This window comes from Sus scrofa, chromosome 13 (assembly GCF_000003025.6).
Source record: "Sus scrofa isolate TJ Tabasco breed Duroc chromosome 13, Sscrofa11.1, whole genome shotgun sequence".
NCBI lineage: Eukaryota > Metazoa > Chordata > Mammalia > Artiodactyla > Suidae > Sus > Sus scrofa.
The window spans coordinates 100056995-100076337 of NC_010455.5; the positions used below are offsets into that span (position 1 = coordinate 100056995).

The following is a 19343-nucleotide window of genomic DNA, read 5'->3' on the forward strand; positions in this document are numbered from 1 at the left end:
CTGCAAGCAACCTACCAACCTACGCCACAGCTCACGACAATGCTGGATCCTGAACCCACTGAGCAAGGCCAGGGCTCAAACACACAACCTCATGGTTCCTAGTTGGATTTGTTTCCGCTGCGCCACAATAGAAACTCCAGGATATATGTTTTTTTAATGCATTGCTTTACAGAGAAAATAGAATGAGGAAAAATATCAAAAGAGGAAATTGTAAAGATGACATATAGGGTGTGGCCATTACTTCATCCAAGTCTGTTTCACTAAATGTTAGCATATTGCCTAGCACAGAATATCCATATACTAAATTATTGCATGCAATGAGTGAATCTATCACCAAAAAGATTAAGCAAATAACTCTCGAACCAGAAATGAAGGGTCCAGAAATTTCCTCTCAGCCTATTCTGTATTTTAGAAATTTTATATATTTAAATCACTGATATTTCTTTTTTTTTCACCTTTTTCTTTCTTTCTTTTTCCCCTTTTCCTTTTTTCTTAATTTTAGGGCCGCACCTGTGGCATAAAGAAGTTCCTGGGCTGGGGTCAAATAAGAACTGCAGCTGCCAGCCTATGCCACAGTCACTGCAACGCCAGATCCACGCTGCATCTGCAACCTATGCTGCGGTTTACAGCAACACTGGGTCCTTAACCCACTGAGCAAGGCCTGGGATCAAACCCAAGTCCTCATGTACATTAGTTGGGTTCTTAATCCACTGAGCCACAACAGGAACTTTTAGATGATATTTCTAACCCAAAATACCTAATACTGACTTTCTGACAAGAACTGAAATTATTCTTGCTTCCAATCACCTCAAAGAAGACAAATACTGGGACAACTAAGGTCAGCCCTTTGCATAGATTTGGCACTCTAAATCTTTGGCCTTTGTAATTTGTCTAATAGTTACAAATGACTTGAATAGCACACCCAGAATAAAGCATAAACATAAGATTAGATACATCAAAAATATTTTTAAACACAATTATCCTTTTAACTATTTTTGTTCTTCTCTCCAGCTTTTCCATAACCTTTAAAAAAGGCAAGACCAAGGGAGTTCCCTCATGGCTCAGGAGGTTAAGGATCTGGCATTGTCACTGCTGTGCTCTGGTTATAAATATGGCATGGGTTCGAGCCCTGGCCTGGGAACTTCCACATGCTTTAGGCACAGCCAAACACAAACAAACAAACAAACAAAAACAACCATGCAAGACCAAACTAGAGAAATAATTTAGTTCCAATTGTTTGCTAGGGGTGGGTTGGGAAGAGAATATAATCAATACAATTCATTTACTGAGTTTATTGACACAATTTATTGATTAAACAATAGATGATTTAGATTAAAATACGTTCATTTTTAAAAGCTGAGGTATAAAATTAATCTCTAATAGGAGTTCTCTGGTGGTTAAGGATCCGACACTGTCACTGCTGTGGCTCAGGTCACTGCTGTGGCATGGGTTCAATTCCTGGCCTGGGAACTTTCACATGCCACAGGTGTTGCCAAAATAAATAAATATATAAAATTCTTTAAAAATCTCATTAAATAAAAGATATATTAAACTAAAAGGAAGAAATGTTATTAAAGAGAAAAAGAACAAAGGAAGTAGATTAAAATTATATGAAACATTTCTTAAAATTAGAAATGCCTTCAGAAATGTCCATGGAAACATGAGAAGGGTTGGAATAGGGTGTTAGAAGAAAGGACACATGAGCACTTTTGCAGATTGCTTAATAGCAGAAATGTTTTGGCAGAAGGTTGCAAAAAGTCACAGAGACTTGTAACCACTAACTTCTGATAAAAAGAAATGAACACATAAATTATTTTTAAAGTGGGATTTTAAAATGTACATATTAACTAATCAGAGAATATGAGGATTACTTTAAGATATCTAATACAATGTATATAAAATTCAACTTTCACTAAACTTAAGAAGTGTTTACTGGTTTTACAAAAAAAAACTTTATATCAGAATTCCTTTACATAGCAGCTCCCCTAATGCATTTAAAAAAATTCTTTTTTAAATGTAAAATCTATTAATACATTGTTAAAGAAATAGCTCCTTGAAATAGTGGGATACAGCTGTATGAAATATTCAATAAGAGGTAATAAGGTTGAAAAGAGAATTATTGGTGAGACAAAATATTCAGCAAAAGTCTGCTTTATGTATCTTAGGACCTGCCCTCAAATCCTATGCATTTTGAATGTTACCACTAACACAGAGGAGGGAGGGGGTGTGACAAAGGGAACACTGGAAGAGTGATGAGCAAACTCAAAAACTGTAAACTTTTTTGCCAGTCTTGGGGGAGAAAAATCAAGAGAAGAAAGTTGGTGCCAACTAGAAGAGGGAACCTCCTAAGCAATTAACTAAATCTTGAAGAATTTTTTTTTTAGGCATTGGGTTAACATCATACAGTACGAAAAAGTCCTATAGATCTGGTGTACAACATTGCGCTTACTCTTTTTTTTTTTTTTCCCACTGTACAGCAAGGGGGTCAGGTTATCCTTACATGTATACATTACAATTATATTTTTCCCCCACCCTTTCTTCTGTTGCAACATGAGTATCTAGACAAAGTTCTCAATGCTATTCAGCAGGATCTCCTTGTAAATCTAAGTTGTGTCTGATAATTACTCTTAAAAACTATAAAAAATTCTTACGTAAAAATTATTAAATAGCATTGTACACTTAAAATTCTGTTGAGGGTATATCTCATACTGAATATATATTTTAAACTAGAATAGTACTTTTTTATAGTATATGGCTAACAAAGAATACAGCACTGATATATAAAATGACCTCAGATGTTTATCTTGAAGGAAACCCCTTGACCTTCTGATGGCATCCACTTTCTTTTTTTTGAACATTTCTTTTTCATTTCTGGATTCTGTTTGCTGTCTTACTCTACTCTTCCACTTCTTTTCTTTGAACTATCATCCTATGCCTTCTGTTTCACAAAATCCCAGATATCCCTCATTCAAGTCTAAGAGAAAATATTCAGCTACTCTGCTTTGGTTCTCTCGTGTTCCCACATCAATTTGTGGCATGTTATGTTACCTTTTTTTTTTTTTTAATGTGGCATGTGGAAGTTCCTGGGCCAGGGATCAAACCTACGCCACAGCTGTAACCAGAGCCACAGCAGTGACAACATGGGATCCTTAACCCAATGCACCACCAGATAACACCTGTTTTTAATATATGCTTAGGTTCTTATTTCTTAGCTCTGTCCTCTGAAAGGGCCTTGAAGAAAACACACACCCAGTGAAATGAGCACACCTGGTGCTCTCATCTTGGCTTTTTTTTTTTTGCTTTTTAGGGCTGCACCCTTGGTATACAGAGGTTCCCAGCCTAGGAGTCCAATCGGAGCTGTAGCTACCGGCCTACGCCAGAGCCACAGCAATGCCAAATCCAAGCGCATCTGCAACCTACACCACTCACAGCAATGCCAGATCCTTAACCCACTGAGCGAGGCCAGGGATCGAATCCACAACCTCATGGTTCCTAGCTGGATTCGTTTCTGCTGCGCCACGTCAGGAATGCCTCCTCTCGGCTTTTAAATACCATTAAGCACCGCACCCCCCCCCCAAAAAAAAGACAAGTCTCCTTAGAGAAATGGCTGATGAGGGAGCTGGAACTAGGAAAGTACAAAATGGTCTGGAACATCTTGTGCTAGCAAAGAAGTGCTCAAAAAATGATGAGGAAACATACCCACCCACGCCCCCTGACCCCCACCAAAAATTCTTTGGAGCTAGCTTGACGGAGTTCCAACCAGCCAGATCTGAGACAACTTTAACAGCAAAAATTTCAAATATATGACTTCCTTGGTGGCTCAGTGGGTAAAGGATCCAGCGTTGTCACTGCTATGGCTTGGATAACTGCTGTGGCATGGGTTCAATCCCTGGCCTGAGAATTTCCACATACCCCGGGCACAGCCAAAAAAAATTTTTTTTAAATATAGTAACATGATGATCAACAAATAAGAGTTTATAAGTCTAATCTGACATAAGTAAACAAACAAACAAACAAAAAAAATGGGCTCTTCCTTGCAGGAGAATACCAGTTGATCAATACAGAAGAAATTGTGGAGTTTAAAAAAAATCACCATTTTGGCAACCATCTTAGTAATAAATGATTCAGCCAAGAATCATCAATGGATGCTAAGATAGTGGGAGGAAGTTTAAGGAGGAAAAGAATATTTTTATACAGTCTGAGAGTATCCTTTCAGAAATTATTTATTAGAAGGAAAAAGAATTACAGTAAATTAATTTAGTGAACACAACTTTTCAAAGTAATCAAAGTTAATGTCACCAACAATGGGTCAAACCAGCATCATGAATCTTCCAATCTGATGCTTTAAGTATTGCTGCTAAAAATGTATAAAGTGAATTTAAACATGAAGAAACATCAGACAAACATCAACTGGGGAAATTCTATAAAAACAGCAGGCCTATATTCTTCAAGCAGTCAAGATCATAAGAGAAAGACTGAGGAGATGCTCCAAATTAAAGGAGGCTAAAAAGATAGGACAAAAACAACGTGTTATTCTGTACCAAAAAAAGCATATTTCTATAAAAGACATTAGGATAACTGTTAAAATTTGAATATGAATTGCAGATTAGATAACGGTATTACATCAATGTTAGATTTCCTGATTTTGATCAATGTATTGTGGTTAAGTAACAGAAAATCCTTGTTCTTAAGAAATGCATTGAGGTATTTATGGTTAAAATGTCATGTCTGTAAATTACCCTTAAATGTTTCAGAAAAAAAATGTGTGTGTATGTGCATATGTGTGTGTGTGTGCACACGTATGTAGATAAAGAGCACCAATGATAAAGTATATGGGACAAAATGTTAAACAATTAGTGAATTTGGATAAAGGATTTTTTGAAGGAGTATACTGCACAATTCTTACAGCCTTTTTATAAATGTGAAATTATACCAAAATTAATAAGTTTTTTTAAGTCAACCTTTCATTTTATCATCTGAGATAAACTAAATTCTGGATGTGTTCAGAGTCAATCTTCCAAGCGCTAGGTACTGTACTAAAAACTTCCATAGAGTATCTCAATTAATCAAGATTCAGAAAAATAAAGTTAAAAATTCTGACTTTAAGAGAACTGGAAACTGACAGGATTATCTGCCATAACATCCCTTTTCTGCTGTGGTTACAAAAGCTCTCTTTTCCTTCTCCTTCCCTTACCACAGCGGCCTGAGGCCTACACAGTGCTTGCTCAGACAATCACTGTCCAATTCCCTTGGCTAAAGTGATTCACTCAGTGATGGGCACATGACCCAAGCATGTCTTGGAATCTCTTTGCAACCTGACTATAACAGATACTAAGAGGCACTCTCTCTGCTGACTTTTCTTGTAAGATCAGCCTTGGGCTGCTGGCTGCCATCATGCTCACCTGGGGACAGCCTATTCAAGAGATGGTGAGAACAGGGGCCTGATGCAGCTGTGTTTAAAGACCTATCCCTAGAGCTAAGTAAACCAAAGGCTGCATCTGCACATAACTTAGCCAAGTAAGTTTCTGATACTTTTGATAAATGTACTCTTAACTGATACAGTAGGTAAAGTAATACAGTTGAAAGAGTTTTAAGTTGTTTCTAAGAAAGTAAAAACATTCCCTTAAAACATAGAAAAATAATGCTTTTGACTCACCAATAAAGCTATAGTCAAATTAAATAAATCCCCTAACATATACTAAAAAATAAAGACAATACTAATAGCTTACTAAATGAGTGTGTGTTGTATCCATATATTTTTACTGTGGTTATGTTATATAGCTACATTCAAAGAAATGAGAAACCAAAACTGATAAAAGCATAACAATTCCTGTGAGGACAGAAAAAGTAAAGCCAAAGATTCAGATTCAATCCCAGTTCATGTCAGTTTAATTCAGTTTCTTCTATGACAATAGTTTCACAGTCTTTACACAAAGCCAGCTGACTACATAGGAAATGGATAAACAACTCAAAACATAAGTTGTACTAAAATGTTATACTTTTAAATACAAAGATGTATTATTAACATCTATTAAACATTATTATAACATTTATTAAAAACTTACCATCAGAACTTGTGAGGACAAAGCTTTCTGCTTGAGTTTGTTTCTTTGTGCCTAAACTTTTCGGAAACCAGTGAAGATCTATTGGGTAAATATCATCAGGCAGCTTTACTATTTGACTTGTTTCACTAGTTAACAAGTTCCACTTCACAATCTGATGATCATCACTACATGAATACAGTTCTTCAGCAGTAGTCCAGCCCACACAGCTTACTAATTCTTGATGTGTCATTATGTTAAAGAGACATAAAATACACAAAAGTCTTAAATCTTAATACAGTATTCTGTATATGCAGATTATAAGAAGAGTAAAAAAATAGTCAGATGTTTCAAGCTTCTTAGCCTATTTTTTGTTTTAGCTCTTTCATATTTTTCCCATATAAGGGAAGAAAAATAAGCATCTACCTAAACAGTTGTAAGAAGAATGGAAAGCAAAATAAGAAATCCAGGTGCCAAAAGAGAAAAGAACAAAGATTTGATTACATGAAAAATTCTTGTGTTACAAATATTCCATAAACAAAGTCAAAAGATACATAAAGACATCTAATAGATCAAAAGGTATAAAAGGATCTATTCTGATCCTGTTGGAGGATAAGCATGAGAAAAAAGAACTAGGCCTGTTTTTTGCTTTGGGTTTTTTTTTTTTTTTTTTAACTACACAGCCACACCTCCAGCACATGTAAGTTCCCAGGCTAGGGGTCGAATCAGAATGGCAGCTAAGACCTATGCCACAGCCAAGGCAACATTGGCTCCAAACCATATCTGCAACCTGTGCCGCAGCTTGTGGCAATACCAGATCCTTAACCCACTGAACAAGGCCAGGCATTGAACCCACATCCTCACAGACACAATGTAAGGTCCTTAACCCACTGAGCCACCATAACTCCATGCTTTTTAAATTTACATATATATGTATCATTTGAATTATTAGAATAAGCATGTATTATTTTGATGTTTTTAAAAATCAAGTGTTGGAGTAACCGTTATGGCACAGTGGGTTAATGATCTGGCTTGTCTATATGGTGTTGCCAATTTGGTCCTCAGTCTGGTGCAACTGTTTAAGGATCCAGCATTGCCGCAGCTGTGGCATAGGTCACAGATGTGGCTCAGATTCAGTCCCTGGCCCAGGAGCTTCATATGCCACAGGTGTGGCTGACAAAAGAAAAATAACAATAAAATAAAATAAAAATCAAGTGTTAAAAGAATACTGAAATCTATCAGTAAAATACCTGCTTAAATGACACATTATAAGTTTACCTAGGAAAAAATCTATAGCTTAATAGCTGAAACTAAAATCCTACCAAACATCCTGATATTAAATTCAGGAAGTAATTCAGTTACAATATGCTGCACCTGCAAGGTGATATGAATCCTAAAATTCTTACTTTAACCTCGGTCTCTGATTTATCACGTGGATTTCTATACACTGAGGTGTTCAAGCAGCCGTCATTCACTCCATCAGAACAGGCTGCTTACCCTAGCATAAATGTGTATCTAAAGAAGGCACCTCAGATTGTCATTTATGAGAGATGCTTTCTCCAGCTTATATATGGACTGCCTATATTACCACATCATTCCTGGTTGGGTAGTTTTCTCTTTTGTTGTTATGGTATAATCATTTTACTTCCTCCTCTTCTCACCAGTGCTTCCTATTGGTTCATCTAAGCAATCAATAAACTCTAAGGAAAAATAAAGAGACAATGTGCCATAATTATTCTGGGATGCTCTAAGATTTTTTTAATACTTCAGAATATGACAGATTAAGCAAATAACCAAAAAGGTAAAAAAGAAATTATAGAAAGGTCTTAAGAGTCTGCACAAATAATAAGGTGGCATTGGAATACACAGAATTCAAAATAGAATCTAAACAAAAGGACCTGGATATCACTGGACCATTATGAAAAAAATTCTTCCAGTATAATTGCTATAGCTTAAACAATAGGTAAAATCTTTAGAAACAGAAAATATTAGGCAAAACCTAGAAAGAAAATACACACACACTCCCAAAACAAAAAACATTACGCTTATCCTCATAAAATTTGATATAAGTATACATCAGACATACATGACAAGTCTTCAAACTAATAAGCCAATGAAAATTATAGGAGAAATGAGAGGACTACTAGAGTTAAAAAAAAAAAAAAAAAAAAATCAGAATAAGAAAGTCTTAAAAAACTGATATTCTTCAGCTTCAAAAGGTAAAAGTACGGAGTTCCCGTTGTGGAGCAGTGGAAACTAATCTGACTAGGAATCATGAGGTTGTGGGTTTGATCCCTGACCTCGTTCAGTGGGTTAAGGATCTGGAGTTGCTGTGAACTGTGGTGTAGGCAGCAGATGCGGCTCAGGTCCCACGTTGCTGTGGCTGTGGTGTAGACTGGCAGCTGCAGCTCCGATTAGACCCCTAACCTGGGAACCTCCATATGCTGCAGGCGCGGCCCTAAAAAAGCAAAAAAAAAAAGTAAAAGCAAACAACGGACATAATTAAAATTTATAAGACTGTAAATGGTATGAACTCCTGGAGGGCACACCTTGAAAAGAAAGTAAAAATGATTTAAGGAGGAATAAAAGGAATTATGTCTTCACTCAAAAGGTAAAAAAGCAGACAAGATAATACAAATTCCAAACGTTTGATCAAATGTCTAAAACAGTGATTTTCTATTTCTGAAGGATCATATTTTCTTCATTCCAAATCTGCTGCTGATCAACATTTTGTAAGATAAAATAAAAATGAATTACATTATATTCATTATATTTGAATGTTGTGACTATGGAATTACTATAAAAATGTCTTACCTCTTACTTTCAATATCTCTACTTACCCCTTCACAGACCTGCAATAAAGTCCTCAGATGATACTGTGAAAAGCACTGGTCTAAATAAGACTAAAGGTAAAGGGGCTAACAATATCCTCCTGACACATAACTGGAAGTTCTTACCGACAAAATATGGGGTCATGCTTCTGAGAAAATATTTATAATTGCCACTTTCTGACATGAAATAATAACGGTCTGACTACTCATATTTCCCCAGCTTATCATTTTACTCTATCATGAGTATGAAGAAATAGAGCAGAACTCAATGAAAACATACCAGATCATACTAACAAAGAAATTAATTGATTTTTAAAAAACTTCTTTTTAAGATCCCACTAAACAAAAACTGTTTTTTTATGTGCTTAAGTACAGTAGTATTTAAGTAGAATAAGAAAAATGTCAATAAAAATGTGAAAGTAAGATTTAGAGCAAATAGTTTGCTTTAGAGAGTTATCTGCACACATGACCTCAAATATTTGAGAAACAATTTAGCTAAACTATCATTTAAAAAATTAAAAAAAAAATCCATTCCCCAAGTAGACTACAAAATAGAAGAAAACTTTTAACAATGAGGTTTATAAGTATTAAAAGGATATGTTTTGGTTCTTTTAAAAGAGATATCTTCAATCTCATGTCTCCACCTTTCAGCAAAAATTAAAATGCCACTTGATTGTATTCACTGTAAAAATAAAAGTTATGGGGGGAAAAAGAATCCATATTAAAAACAACAATCATTGAACAACTATAAATGTAATAAAATTCATTGAGTTAAAAATAAAATAAAAGCAAACACATGTACACACAAAAAAAAAAAAGCAGGCAAAACATATTAGCACCCCAAAGGACACCGCAACACCTTCAATCCTGCTGGCATCAAATACAAGGAAAGAGGAAGAAAACTAGTCAGTGTGCTAATTCTGCCAATGAGTGACTGGAAGCCTTGGGTTGGATGCCACAGTCTACAACTTTCCTAAAATAGTTCCACAAGTATAGAACACCACTAAATCTGGTCAGGTAGATAATTTCCAAAGGCTGTCCTGAGGCTTAATCAAAAGATTCTTTAAACTGGGAACCCTTCAATGGCAGGTCAATGTTGGTCCTGTTGAATGTTACAATAAATTCCAATGGTCGGATCGAGGACTAAGATAAGTTTTTGCAGGTCTTAATTATGGAACCCATACAAGAATACTATGACAGCGATCTAATCTGAGATTTACATTCTATTGGAGGTAGATGCAGTACCCCACAGTGATGGCTACTATGATGGCAATGTGAAAAATAAATGAGTTATTTAAGAAAGAGGTAATAAATCCTTTATAAAAATTATACAAAAATTACAGAGTAAATGCCAAACAAAAATTTAGAAAAAGAAGAGTAACACTCTCCTAAACAACCATGCTATCGAAAGAAACAAATCAAGAAAATGTTAAATTGTCTCAATCCAATTTAAAGTTGTGGAATTCTTTCTGAGTAACATCACTAACCTAGAGAGAAAAAAAATAAAGGGTAATTGAAGTAAAAAAATCCTCTTCACCAAGTAGAAAATTACTGCTGGAGTTCCCGTCGTGGTGCAGTGGTTAACGAATCCGACTAGGAACCATGAGGTTGCGGGTTCGATCCCTGCCCTTGCTCAGTGGGTCAAAGTTCCGGCGTTGCCGTGAGCTGTGGTGTAGGTTGCAGATGCGGCTCGGATCCTGCGTTGCTGTGGCTCTGGCGTAGGCTGGCAGCTACAGCTCCGATTAGACCCCTAGCCTGGGAACCTCCATATGCCGTGGGAGCGGCCCAAGAAATGGCAAAAAAAAAAAAAAAAAAAAAGAAAATTACTGCTAACTGCATCAAAGGAAGTGCTGAGTACCAGTAAGAATTCATTGTCCCTACCTTAGATAATTTCTCATTCCCTCCAAATCTAGGGAGACAGTTTTAAAAAATGTTTTATTGAAGTATAGTTGATTTACAAGGTTGTGATAATTTTTGCTATACAACAAAAGTGATTCCGTCATACACATACACATATCCATTCTCTTTTAGATTCTTTTCCTACATAGATTATTATAGAATACTGGGTAGAGTTCTCTCTGCTATATAGCAGGTCCCTGTTGGCCAATCATTTTATATACTTCAGTGTGCATATGCCAATCTCAAGCCCCCAGTCCATCCCCCTCCTCCTCACTTGTCCCTTTTGGTAACCATAAATTTTTCAAAACCTGAGATTCTGTTTCTGTTCTGCAAATAAGTTCATTTGTCAGGAAAACTTTTAGATTAACAAGGTGGTAAATACAACTGTATTTCAAAGCACACCTTTTTCACTTATTCTACTCAGATTTGTCAGAATGGAGGGGGGAGAACACCATTCCTGTGGATTAGGACCACAGGAAAAAATCTGAGGTTTTCTATCCAGCCAGTATGCAACTAGGGTCAGAAATCTTCTCTCTCCTCCAGTTCATTCAAAGAGATTTATATTCAACTTCAAAAGTATTAATCTGTGTATAGCAGCCAGAGCAAGAACACATTTTCTTTAAGGCACACTTCCAAGACTCACTTTTGGTCCTTAGGAATTTTAACATCTTTCTCAAAACTCCTTCCTCCCTTCTTTCAGACATGCTTCAATTAGAGGGGAGAAAGGTAAAAATATTTATAAAATGCTGCTTTTCACAATAATTCAAATTCACCCAACTTATAAGGATTTTAAAGGAATAAAGGCAGATAAATTGTTGATTCTGGGAGTTACTGTCGAACTAATCAAACCTGCATCTTCATGGGTACTATTCGCGTTCATTATTGCTGAGTCATGATGGGAACTCTACATTAAATAACAGTTCTTTTTTTTGAATCATTTTTATTTTTTCCATTATAGTTGGTTTACAGTGTTCTGTCAATTTTCCAGTGTACAGCAAAGTGACCCAGTCACACACACATACATACATTCTTTTTCTCACCTTATCCTCCATCATGCTCCATCACAAGGGACTAGATATAGTTCCCAGTGCTATACAGCAGGATCTCATTGCTTATCAATTCCAAGTTCAATAGTGTACATTAACAATTCTTAAACTCACATGGGGATACAACAACATTATTAACCTAGTGGCCCAATCTGGGATTTTGTAGGATCTTGTAGGGGGTAGATAACACTGCCCAGCAGTAATGGTTACCCACAGTGGTAACATGAAAAGTAAATGATTACCTATTATTAAAGCCATATTACTACCTCTTATAAAAGTTATATAAATCAGCATAATTAGCAGATAAAAACGTGGAAAATAAAAGCACCATTCTCCCATGCCATGCCATCAACACAGCAATAAGATAGAAAGAACCAAGATTATTGACTTTGAAGTGAGTCCTATCAGTCTTGTATTACCTATTTAGCCTTATAAGTAATAGAGAATAAAGTTTTATCATGTTTTAGTTACTGTCATCAACAGCTAAACCTAATAATGAACTAATGCAGGTAATTAAGAGTCTTGCATGTGGAGACTGAAGTAAACAGGGATGTAAGGTATGATGGAATTGTCCCAGTGGTCAAATAAAGGTAGATAATCAATTTAAATTGTAGCCTTCTTCCAGGAACTGGTCTCTTAGGTATTTCGTAATGTTGATGCAGAGTTCTATAATTCAGGAAGGTGCAATCTCACTAGGAGCACATAGAACTCTGGCAATTTCTTTTCAATCCTGCTAATAAGGCTGTTAGGATTTATTTTAATAGGCAGTTTAGGAAGAGAAAGGAATTGCAGAGTTACAGAGGGAATAAATACTCCTCAGCCTTTTCTTCTAATTTCACCAACCTTCAACTATGGACTCAGGCCTTGTACCTCCTCTTCTGTACCTATCCCACTGCCATGGTCTCACCCAGTTTCATGGCTTAATACAAATTTAAATACATTGACTACCTAGTGACAATTCCTAATTTATATCTCCAATTTAGATCTCTCTGTTGAATCCCAGACTTTTATATCTTATTCTTTTACAATTCTAACTGAATACCTGACGTATCAAACTTAAGATCCAAATCCAACTTCTGATCTTTCCTCCAACTGTGCTCCTCCCACAGCCCTATGCACCTCAGTAAACAGCAATTCCATTCTTCCAGTTGCATAGGCCCAAAACCCTGGGATCATCATTGACTCTTCTCTCACATCCCAAATCCAATTTTTAAAAAACAAAATCTGGGAGTTCCTGCTCATGGCACAGTGGGTCAAGGACCCAACTTCAGGAGTTCCCATCAAGGCACATTGGAAACAAATCCAACTAGGAACATGGCAGCTACAGCTCTGATTTGACCCCTAGCCTGGGAACCTCCATACGCTGCAGGTGCGGCTCTAAAAAGAAAAAAAGACAAAAAAAAAAAAAAAAGAACCCAACTGCAGCCCCTTGAGTCACTGTGGGGGTGTGGGTTCAATCCCTGGCCCCATGCAGTGGGTTAAAGGATCCACCCTTGCCACATCCACTGCATAGGTCAAAGCTGTGGCTCAGATTCAAACACTGGCCCAGGAACTTCCATATGCCATGGATGTGGCCATAATGTGGAAAAAAAAAATCTATACACTCTACCTTCAAAATATCTGATTTTCATCACCTCCATTGTTATGACCCCAGTCCAAGGTGCCTTCATCTATTAATGCGAATTACAATTAACTTCAATTAGGAAGCCTCTTAATTGACATTCTAATCCCCTCACAATATATATTCACCAAATCAGCCAAGGTGACTTTTAAAATAGTTTATGGTGCTTCTCCACTCAAAACTCTTCAACAGCTTCCTATCTCATTCAAAGTTAAAACAAGGATCCTTACAATGGGGTTGAAAGCTTTCACTGATATGGACTCCTATCATGATGATTAATTCTATGTGTCACCTTAGCTATGCAATGGTGCCCAGTTATTTTGGCAAACACAAGTCTAAATGTTGATAAAATGTATTTTTTAGAGGTGATTAACATTTACAATTAGTTGACTTAAGTAAAGCAGATTATCCTGCCTAAACTGGATGGGACTTGTCCCATCAGTTGAAGATCTTAAGAGCAAAGACCATGATTTCCCAAAGAAGGTGGAATTCTGCTGCCAGACTATAACACAGAATTTTGCTTGAGTTTCTAGCCTTAAGGCTAAAGACTTCAACATCAACTCTTTATCTGGAGAGCACTGATATACCCATCATTTCTCTGACCTCATCTCCTATTTCCTCTCTTTTTTCTTAAACTGCTCTGGCTACACTAGTCTCAATGTTTTTCTTCTTACATTCTAAGTATGCTCCTGCCTCAGGGCCTTTGTACCCAGGCTTTCTGCCCAGAATCCCTGACTCGAGATCCGTTACTCCTTTCTTCCTTCCTTTATATCTTTGCCCCAAAGTCATTTTCTCAATAGAGCTTCCCTGTGTACCCTATTTAAGGCTATCTGTCATACTCTTTTACATGCGTTTCCCCTTTCAAAAATGTAAGCTCCATGAGGGTAGAATTTTTATCTATTGTTTTTTAAAGAGCATTTAAAATTTATACAGTGTAATTATGCATAAATGGTAGACATGAAGTAATGCATGTATGAGTGTGACAGGGATAAAGAGAGCCTCAAGGTGCTAAAATTCTGCTATTAGACTCCTCAGGAGAAGCCACAACAAGGAAACTTACAGATAAAGCTTATTGGTTATAATTATTATCCATGTAATATATAATAATATAAAATAAAAGTATAGTTGCAAGCACCTCATACATTATTTTATACTTTAATCATCCCAACCATAAGTGGAAATAAATACTACCTTTCCCATTTCATAAATAAGGAAACTGAGGTATCATAAGAGAATTAAATTCAGGCCTTTTGGCTGCTCTCTCTGTTGAATCAATGGACCCATGGTCTGACAACAGAGACCAAAATCCCAGTTGTATGAGGCCACTACAGTCTGCTGGAGTGGCTGGTGCTGAGCAGGGTCTCGTGGGCTAATGGGCTCTGGGCTCTCCACAGCTCCACAGCTTCTTGTACCAAAGGACACAAAGTATGATAATAAAGATAAGAGCCACAGCAGCAACACCCAGAATGGTGGGCCATCAACGCTCCTGCATCAACAGCCCTCTGTTCCTCTCCCTCGGGAATCCTTATAGGCACCCAGGTCTGGTAGGTCCCAATCCCCACAGGCAGGACACTCCCAGACTTCTGGACCTCCTGGCTCAGGGGTTCCTCATCTTGAACCCACAACAGTCAGATACTCTAGGGAGAGAAGCTAAAAGCCTTGCATGTCAGAGTGACCATGCCCTCCAAGGCCTGGCTACTTACATTCATTACTGGTGGCACTGTTCTCTCCATGAAGTCCATCAGGACTCCAATATCTCTGCAGTCTTCCACAAAGCTCTCCCTGCACATAGGCCCAGTAATCCTTGCTTTGAAAGCCATCTATCTCCTAGGACTTCTCTATTTTCACAGCTGAGGTCTAAGCCAAGCATTGGGGCACTGTCCATCCCTGGGTCTTTCTTTGGATGACAGGAGAGGAAGAGCTCCCCATTGCAGCAGAAATGCTTGAAGCCCCTGCAATATCTTCTTGGATCCCACAGTCCTGAATCTCCTGGAGAGAATGCAAGCTTCTCTTCTCCCACTGCAGGGCCACGATCCCTGCTAGAAATTTTCTGAGGTCCTTCCTATTCTCTGTCACATCTTTGGACTCTGTGTCTCACATCTCAGCTCCCAGGACTTCTGATCACAGCCCCTGGGGCTCTGCCCACCTCTCTCACAGTCAGAGTGCAGGAAGGCCTGACCATCCAAGTGTCTCAGCAAAAAAAAATCTCAATTATGCAGATGCACCCTGGGATAACTATGAGGTTATAACAAAGACTATGGAGTCCTGTTGATCTTAGAGAGCCTCCCGGAGAGGCAGGAGGCAACTGGAGTTCCTTCTGGGAATGCAGACACTGGCACAACCATCTTTCGGAATTGGTTCCACCACGAGGATACTGGTACTGCCAAGTACCATTCTGGAATCCTCAGAATGTTTGTCTATTTTGTTTGCTCCTACATTCCCTGCACCATCCTTTTGTTCCCACCACCAACAATACTTTGACTACCTTTTTTACTTTGGAGAATTTCCCACCTTATAAATGAAAAACAGATTATTTCCCCTCTAGCCCTCCTTATAGCTAGGACACCAGGCAAATTACCTAGGCCTTGCCAACTGGACATATTTGTGCCATATTTAGACTTTGAAGCTACCAATTCCAAGGAAGTATTATATAAGGAATCTATCCTGGGGAGAATTCCTACTTTGTCACATACATATAAATACACCAAGATACATATATAAATTACTCAATCCTGTTTATCACAGAACTCTATATAGTATTATCAAAAATGAGACATTTAAATATTCATCATAGATTAAGCACGCATATTCCAGATATATATGTTTATAAAGTGGAACAGAATTAGTACCAAGAAAATAGAATTAAGAATTCTACTTAAGGAGTTCCTGTCGTGGCTCAGCGGCTAACGCACCTGACTAGCATCCATGAGGACGCGGGTTTGGTCCCTGGCTTCGCTCGGTAGGTTAAGGATCCCATGTTGATGTGAGCGGTGGTGTAGGTCACAGACTGGCTCGGATCTGGCATTGCTGTGGCTGTGGCATAGGCCAGCAGCTGCTTCTCCCATTTGACCCCTAACCTGGAACTTCCATATGCCATGGGTGTGAAACAACTAATGTTACTTTTTTCATAAGATCATCATTCTTGTTTTCTTTGCACTACTGGAATTTACCCCCTTCTTATTGAAACTCTCATGTAGTCATCTTTCAAATACTATACTTTGTTTTCTTACTTTCATAAAATAAGGTTAATGATACCTACTTCACAGGTTGGTTATGATGATTAAATGAGATAAAGTAGACATGAGATTTTTTTTTTTTGCCTTTTTTTTAAGGCTGTACCCACGGCAAATGGAGGTTCCCATAAGAGATTTTTAAAAAGACATCTTACAAATGTCCAGTGGAATGCCTAAAACACAGTAAGAACTTAATAAATAATAAATATGCAGTGAAAATTGGCATTTTTGTCACCCTGCATATATTCACTCTTTTCCTAGCTACAAAGAATATCTCCTTGTAACACCCACTATGAGAAGCCTGAGAATAAGACAAGGGAATGCAAAACAGAGCAAAGAAAGAAACAAAATCCTGGTGTCTTCGTTTGAACAATGAATCCAGTAACTCACCTAACTTTGTGGTTATGAAAGATAATTTTTTTTCCTCAGGACAATTTATGTATTTATTTATTTATTTTAGTGCCACACCCATGGCATATGGAGGTTCCCAGGCTAGGGGTCGAATCGGAGCTGCAGCTGCCAGCCTATATACCACAGCCACAGCAAACATGTCTGCAACCTACACCACACCTCACGACAGTACCAGATTCTTAACCCACTGAGTGAGGCCAGGAATCGAACCAGCATCCTCATGGAAAGTAGTCAGATTCATTTCTGCTGAGTCACAACAGAAACTCCATCCTCAAGACAATTTAAACAGGGTTTTCTGTCAGTTTAATCTACAGGGTCCCACCTAAGACATTACTATAACTACTTCCTCTTCCTAGAGTCTAAGAATGGACATTCTCTGGTGCTATCCTCTCTCTATTCACAACCTTAAATTTTTAATTTTAGTGTTTCAACTATTCTTGTAACTCTATCTCACCTTATCTTCTCTCTTGAACTATATTCCCTGCCTCTACTGCCCACTGGATATATCTTTCCTAATCTCAACCTATATGAATAAAAACGACATTTTTCAAAACAGTCTATCCCTTAAAACTGCTTCATTTCCTCACTTCCCACTTTTTTCTATGTTAGGTAGGTGAGAGTTTCAACAAGACTCATGTACTAGGGAGCTTATAATATCAAGAGGCTGTGTCTATATCCAATTTATTCATCTTGAACAATATTCTCTAAGTACTTATACACTACTTACATAAATTCATCTTTGTTATTCATTTTGACTTATTTTTAATATCTAATTAATCCAAATATTTATAATTAATTATAAACTTGGTTAATATTTTTAAACATTTACCCACAAATCTAATTTCAGACTTTGTGAAATGCTGCAACCACATTAGAAGGCAGACAAAAAAGCTCATGTTGCTATAATGATGATAAAATTTAACTATGCATTTCAAAAATTGCAAATGTTGGAGTTCCCATCGTGGCGCAGCAAAAACGAATCTGACTAGGAACATGAGGTTGCAGGTTTGATCCCTGACCTCGCTCAGTGGGTTAAGGATCCGGCGTTGCCGTGAGCTGTGGTATAGATCGCAGATGTGGCTTGAATCCTGGGTTGCTACGGCTGTTGCGTAGCCAGCAGCTGTAGCTCTGATTAGACCCCTAGCCTGGGAACCTCCATAAGCTGCGGTGCAGCCCTAAAAAGACAAAAGACAAAAAACAAAAAAAAAAAAAAAAAAAAAAACAAAAAAAAACCCTGCAAAAGTTAATTTTAATTATATTCCAATTTTTCCCTTTAAACTCATTCTTATTTCTCCCTATAGGGTACAATTTTTTGAACACAAAAAAGTAAGGATTCTCTTCTTTGCCTTAAATTATAGATAATGGTTTTTAGCAGATGATTTGGGACCAGAAAGATGAGACTTGGTTATACCTTCCAAGACTGTAACCTAGTCCCTCCCAATTGGACCAGCTTCTTTTTATCCAAAGTACTGGCAGAGATCAATCAAGTCTTTATTTCTTATTGACTCTATTCTCTTCTCAAATCACTTCTTCACTTATTCTGAGTGTCCTACTGTCACTCCATATTTAAGCTCCACTATAACTTTGCTATGAATGTCTTTCCTACATTACAGACACTAGTCTAAACTTGTTTAAAAATATTCATTCTGAGTGGAGCACGGTTAGATTCAACTAAATCTAAAGCTATTGGTCACTTTATTGGTTTATTGAAATTACATTTCTTACTCATTAGTCACTAAGACCTATCATTACTTATAGCAATAACAAAGGCAGCAAGACTAGGATTTATTTGTGACATCTTTCTTCTTATCCCCTCATCACTAATCCAGGGATTCATAAAGAATAGATAGAATCTGACTGACTTTTAGTCTGGCTCAGACTCTTAACCATTAAAAGCTACAAAAGCTACAGATTTTCCCCTGCAAATATATTCAGATTTTTTTCCATTCCACTGCATAGGCACTTTTAACTTCCCACACGGAAGTAAGTACAATTCCATGTACGGTAATAATCTCAGCCATGCCTGATCTCAGTTTCTTAACACATTTCACATAAATAGTTAATTTTTTTTATTAAGTCATTCCTAAGCTCAAATTTTTTCTAATATTCTAAAAATGTATCATATGTAACATCCTTGATCTGGCTTGAAGACCCTTCGTAAGCTAACCTTCTTCTAACTTGACATACCCATTATTCATCCTTAGCACATACCCTGATAAAATCAATGGTAAAACACAGCAATATCAAATGAATATAGTGTG

At 37.2% G+C, this 19343-nt stretch overlaps 1 protein-coding gene across 2 annotated transcripts in view; it reads right to left on the reverse strand.

The window, feature by feature from the left end:
- IFT80 (intraflagellar transport 80) overlaps positions 1–19343 on the reverse strand; it is a 134946-nt gene that overhangs the window by 113792 nt on the left and 1811 nt on the right. For both annotated transcript variants that reach the window (XM_021069731.1, XM_021069732.1), the window contains exons 2-3: positions 9472–9554; positions 6066–6287 (exon numbers count right to left, since the gene is read on the reverse strand). In XM_021069731.1, the coding sequence (XP_020925390.1) occupies positions 6066–6287; positions 9472–9508 (259 nt within the window). In that variant the 5' untranslated portion in view covers positions 9509–9554. The remainder of the gene's footprint in view (positions 1–6065; positions 6288–9471; positions 9555–19343) is intronic.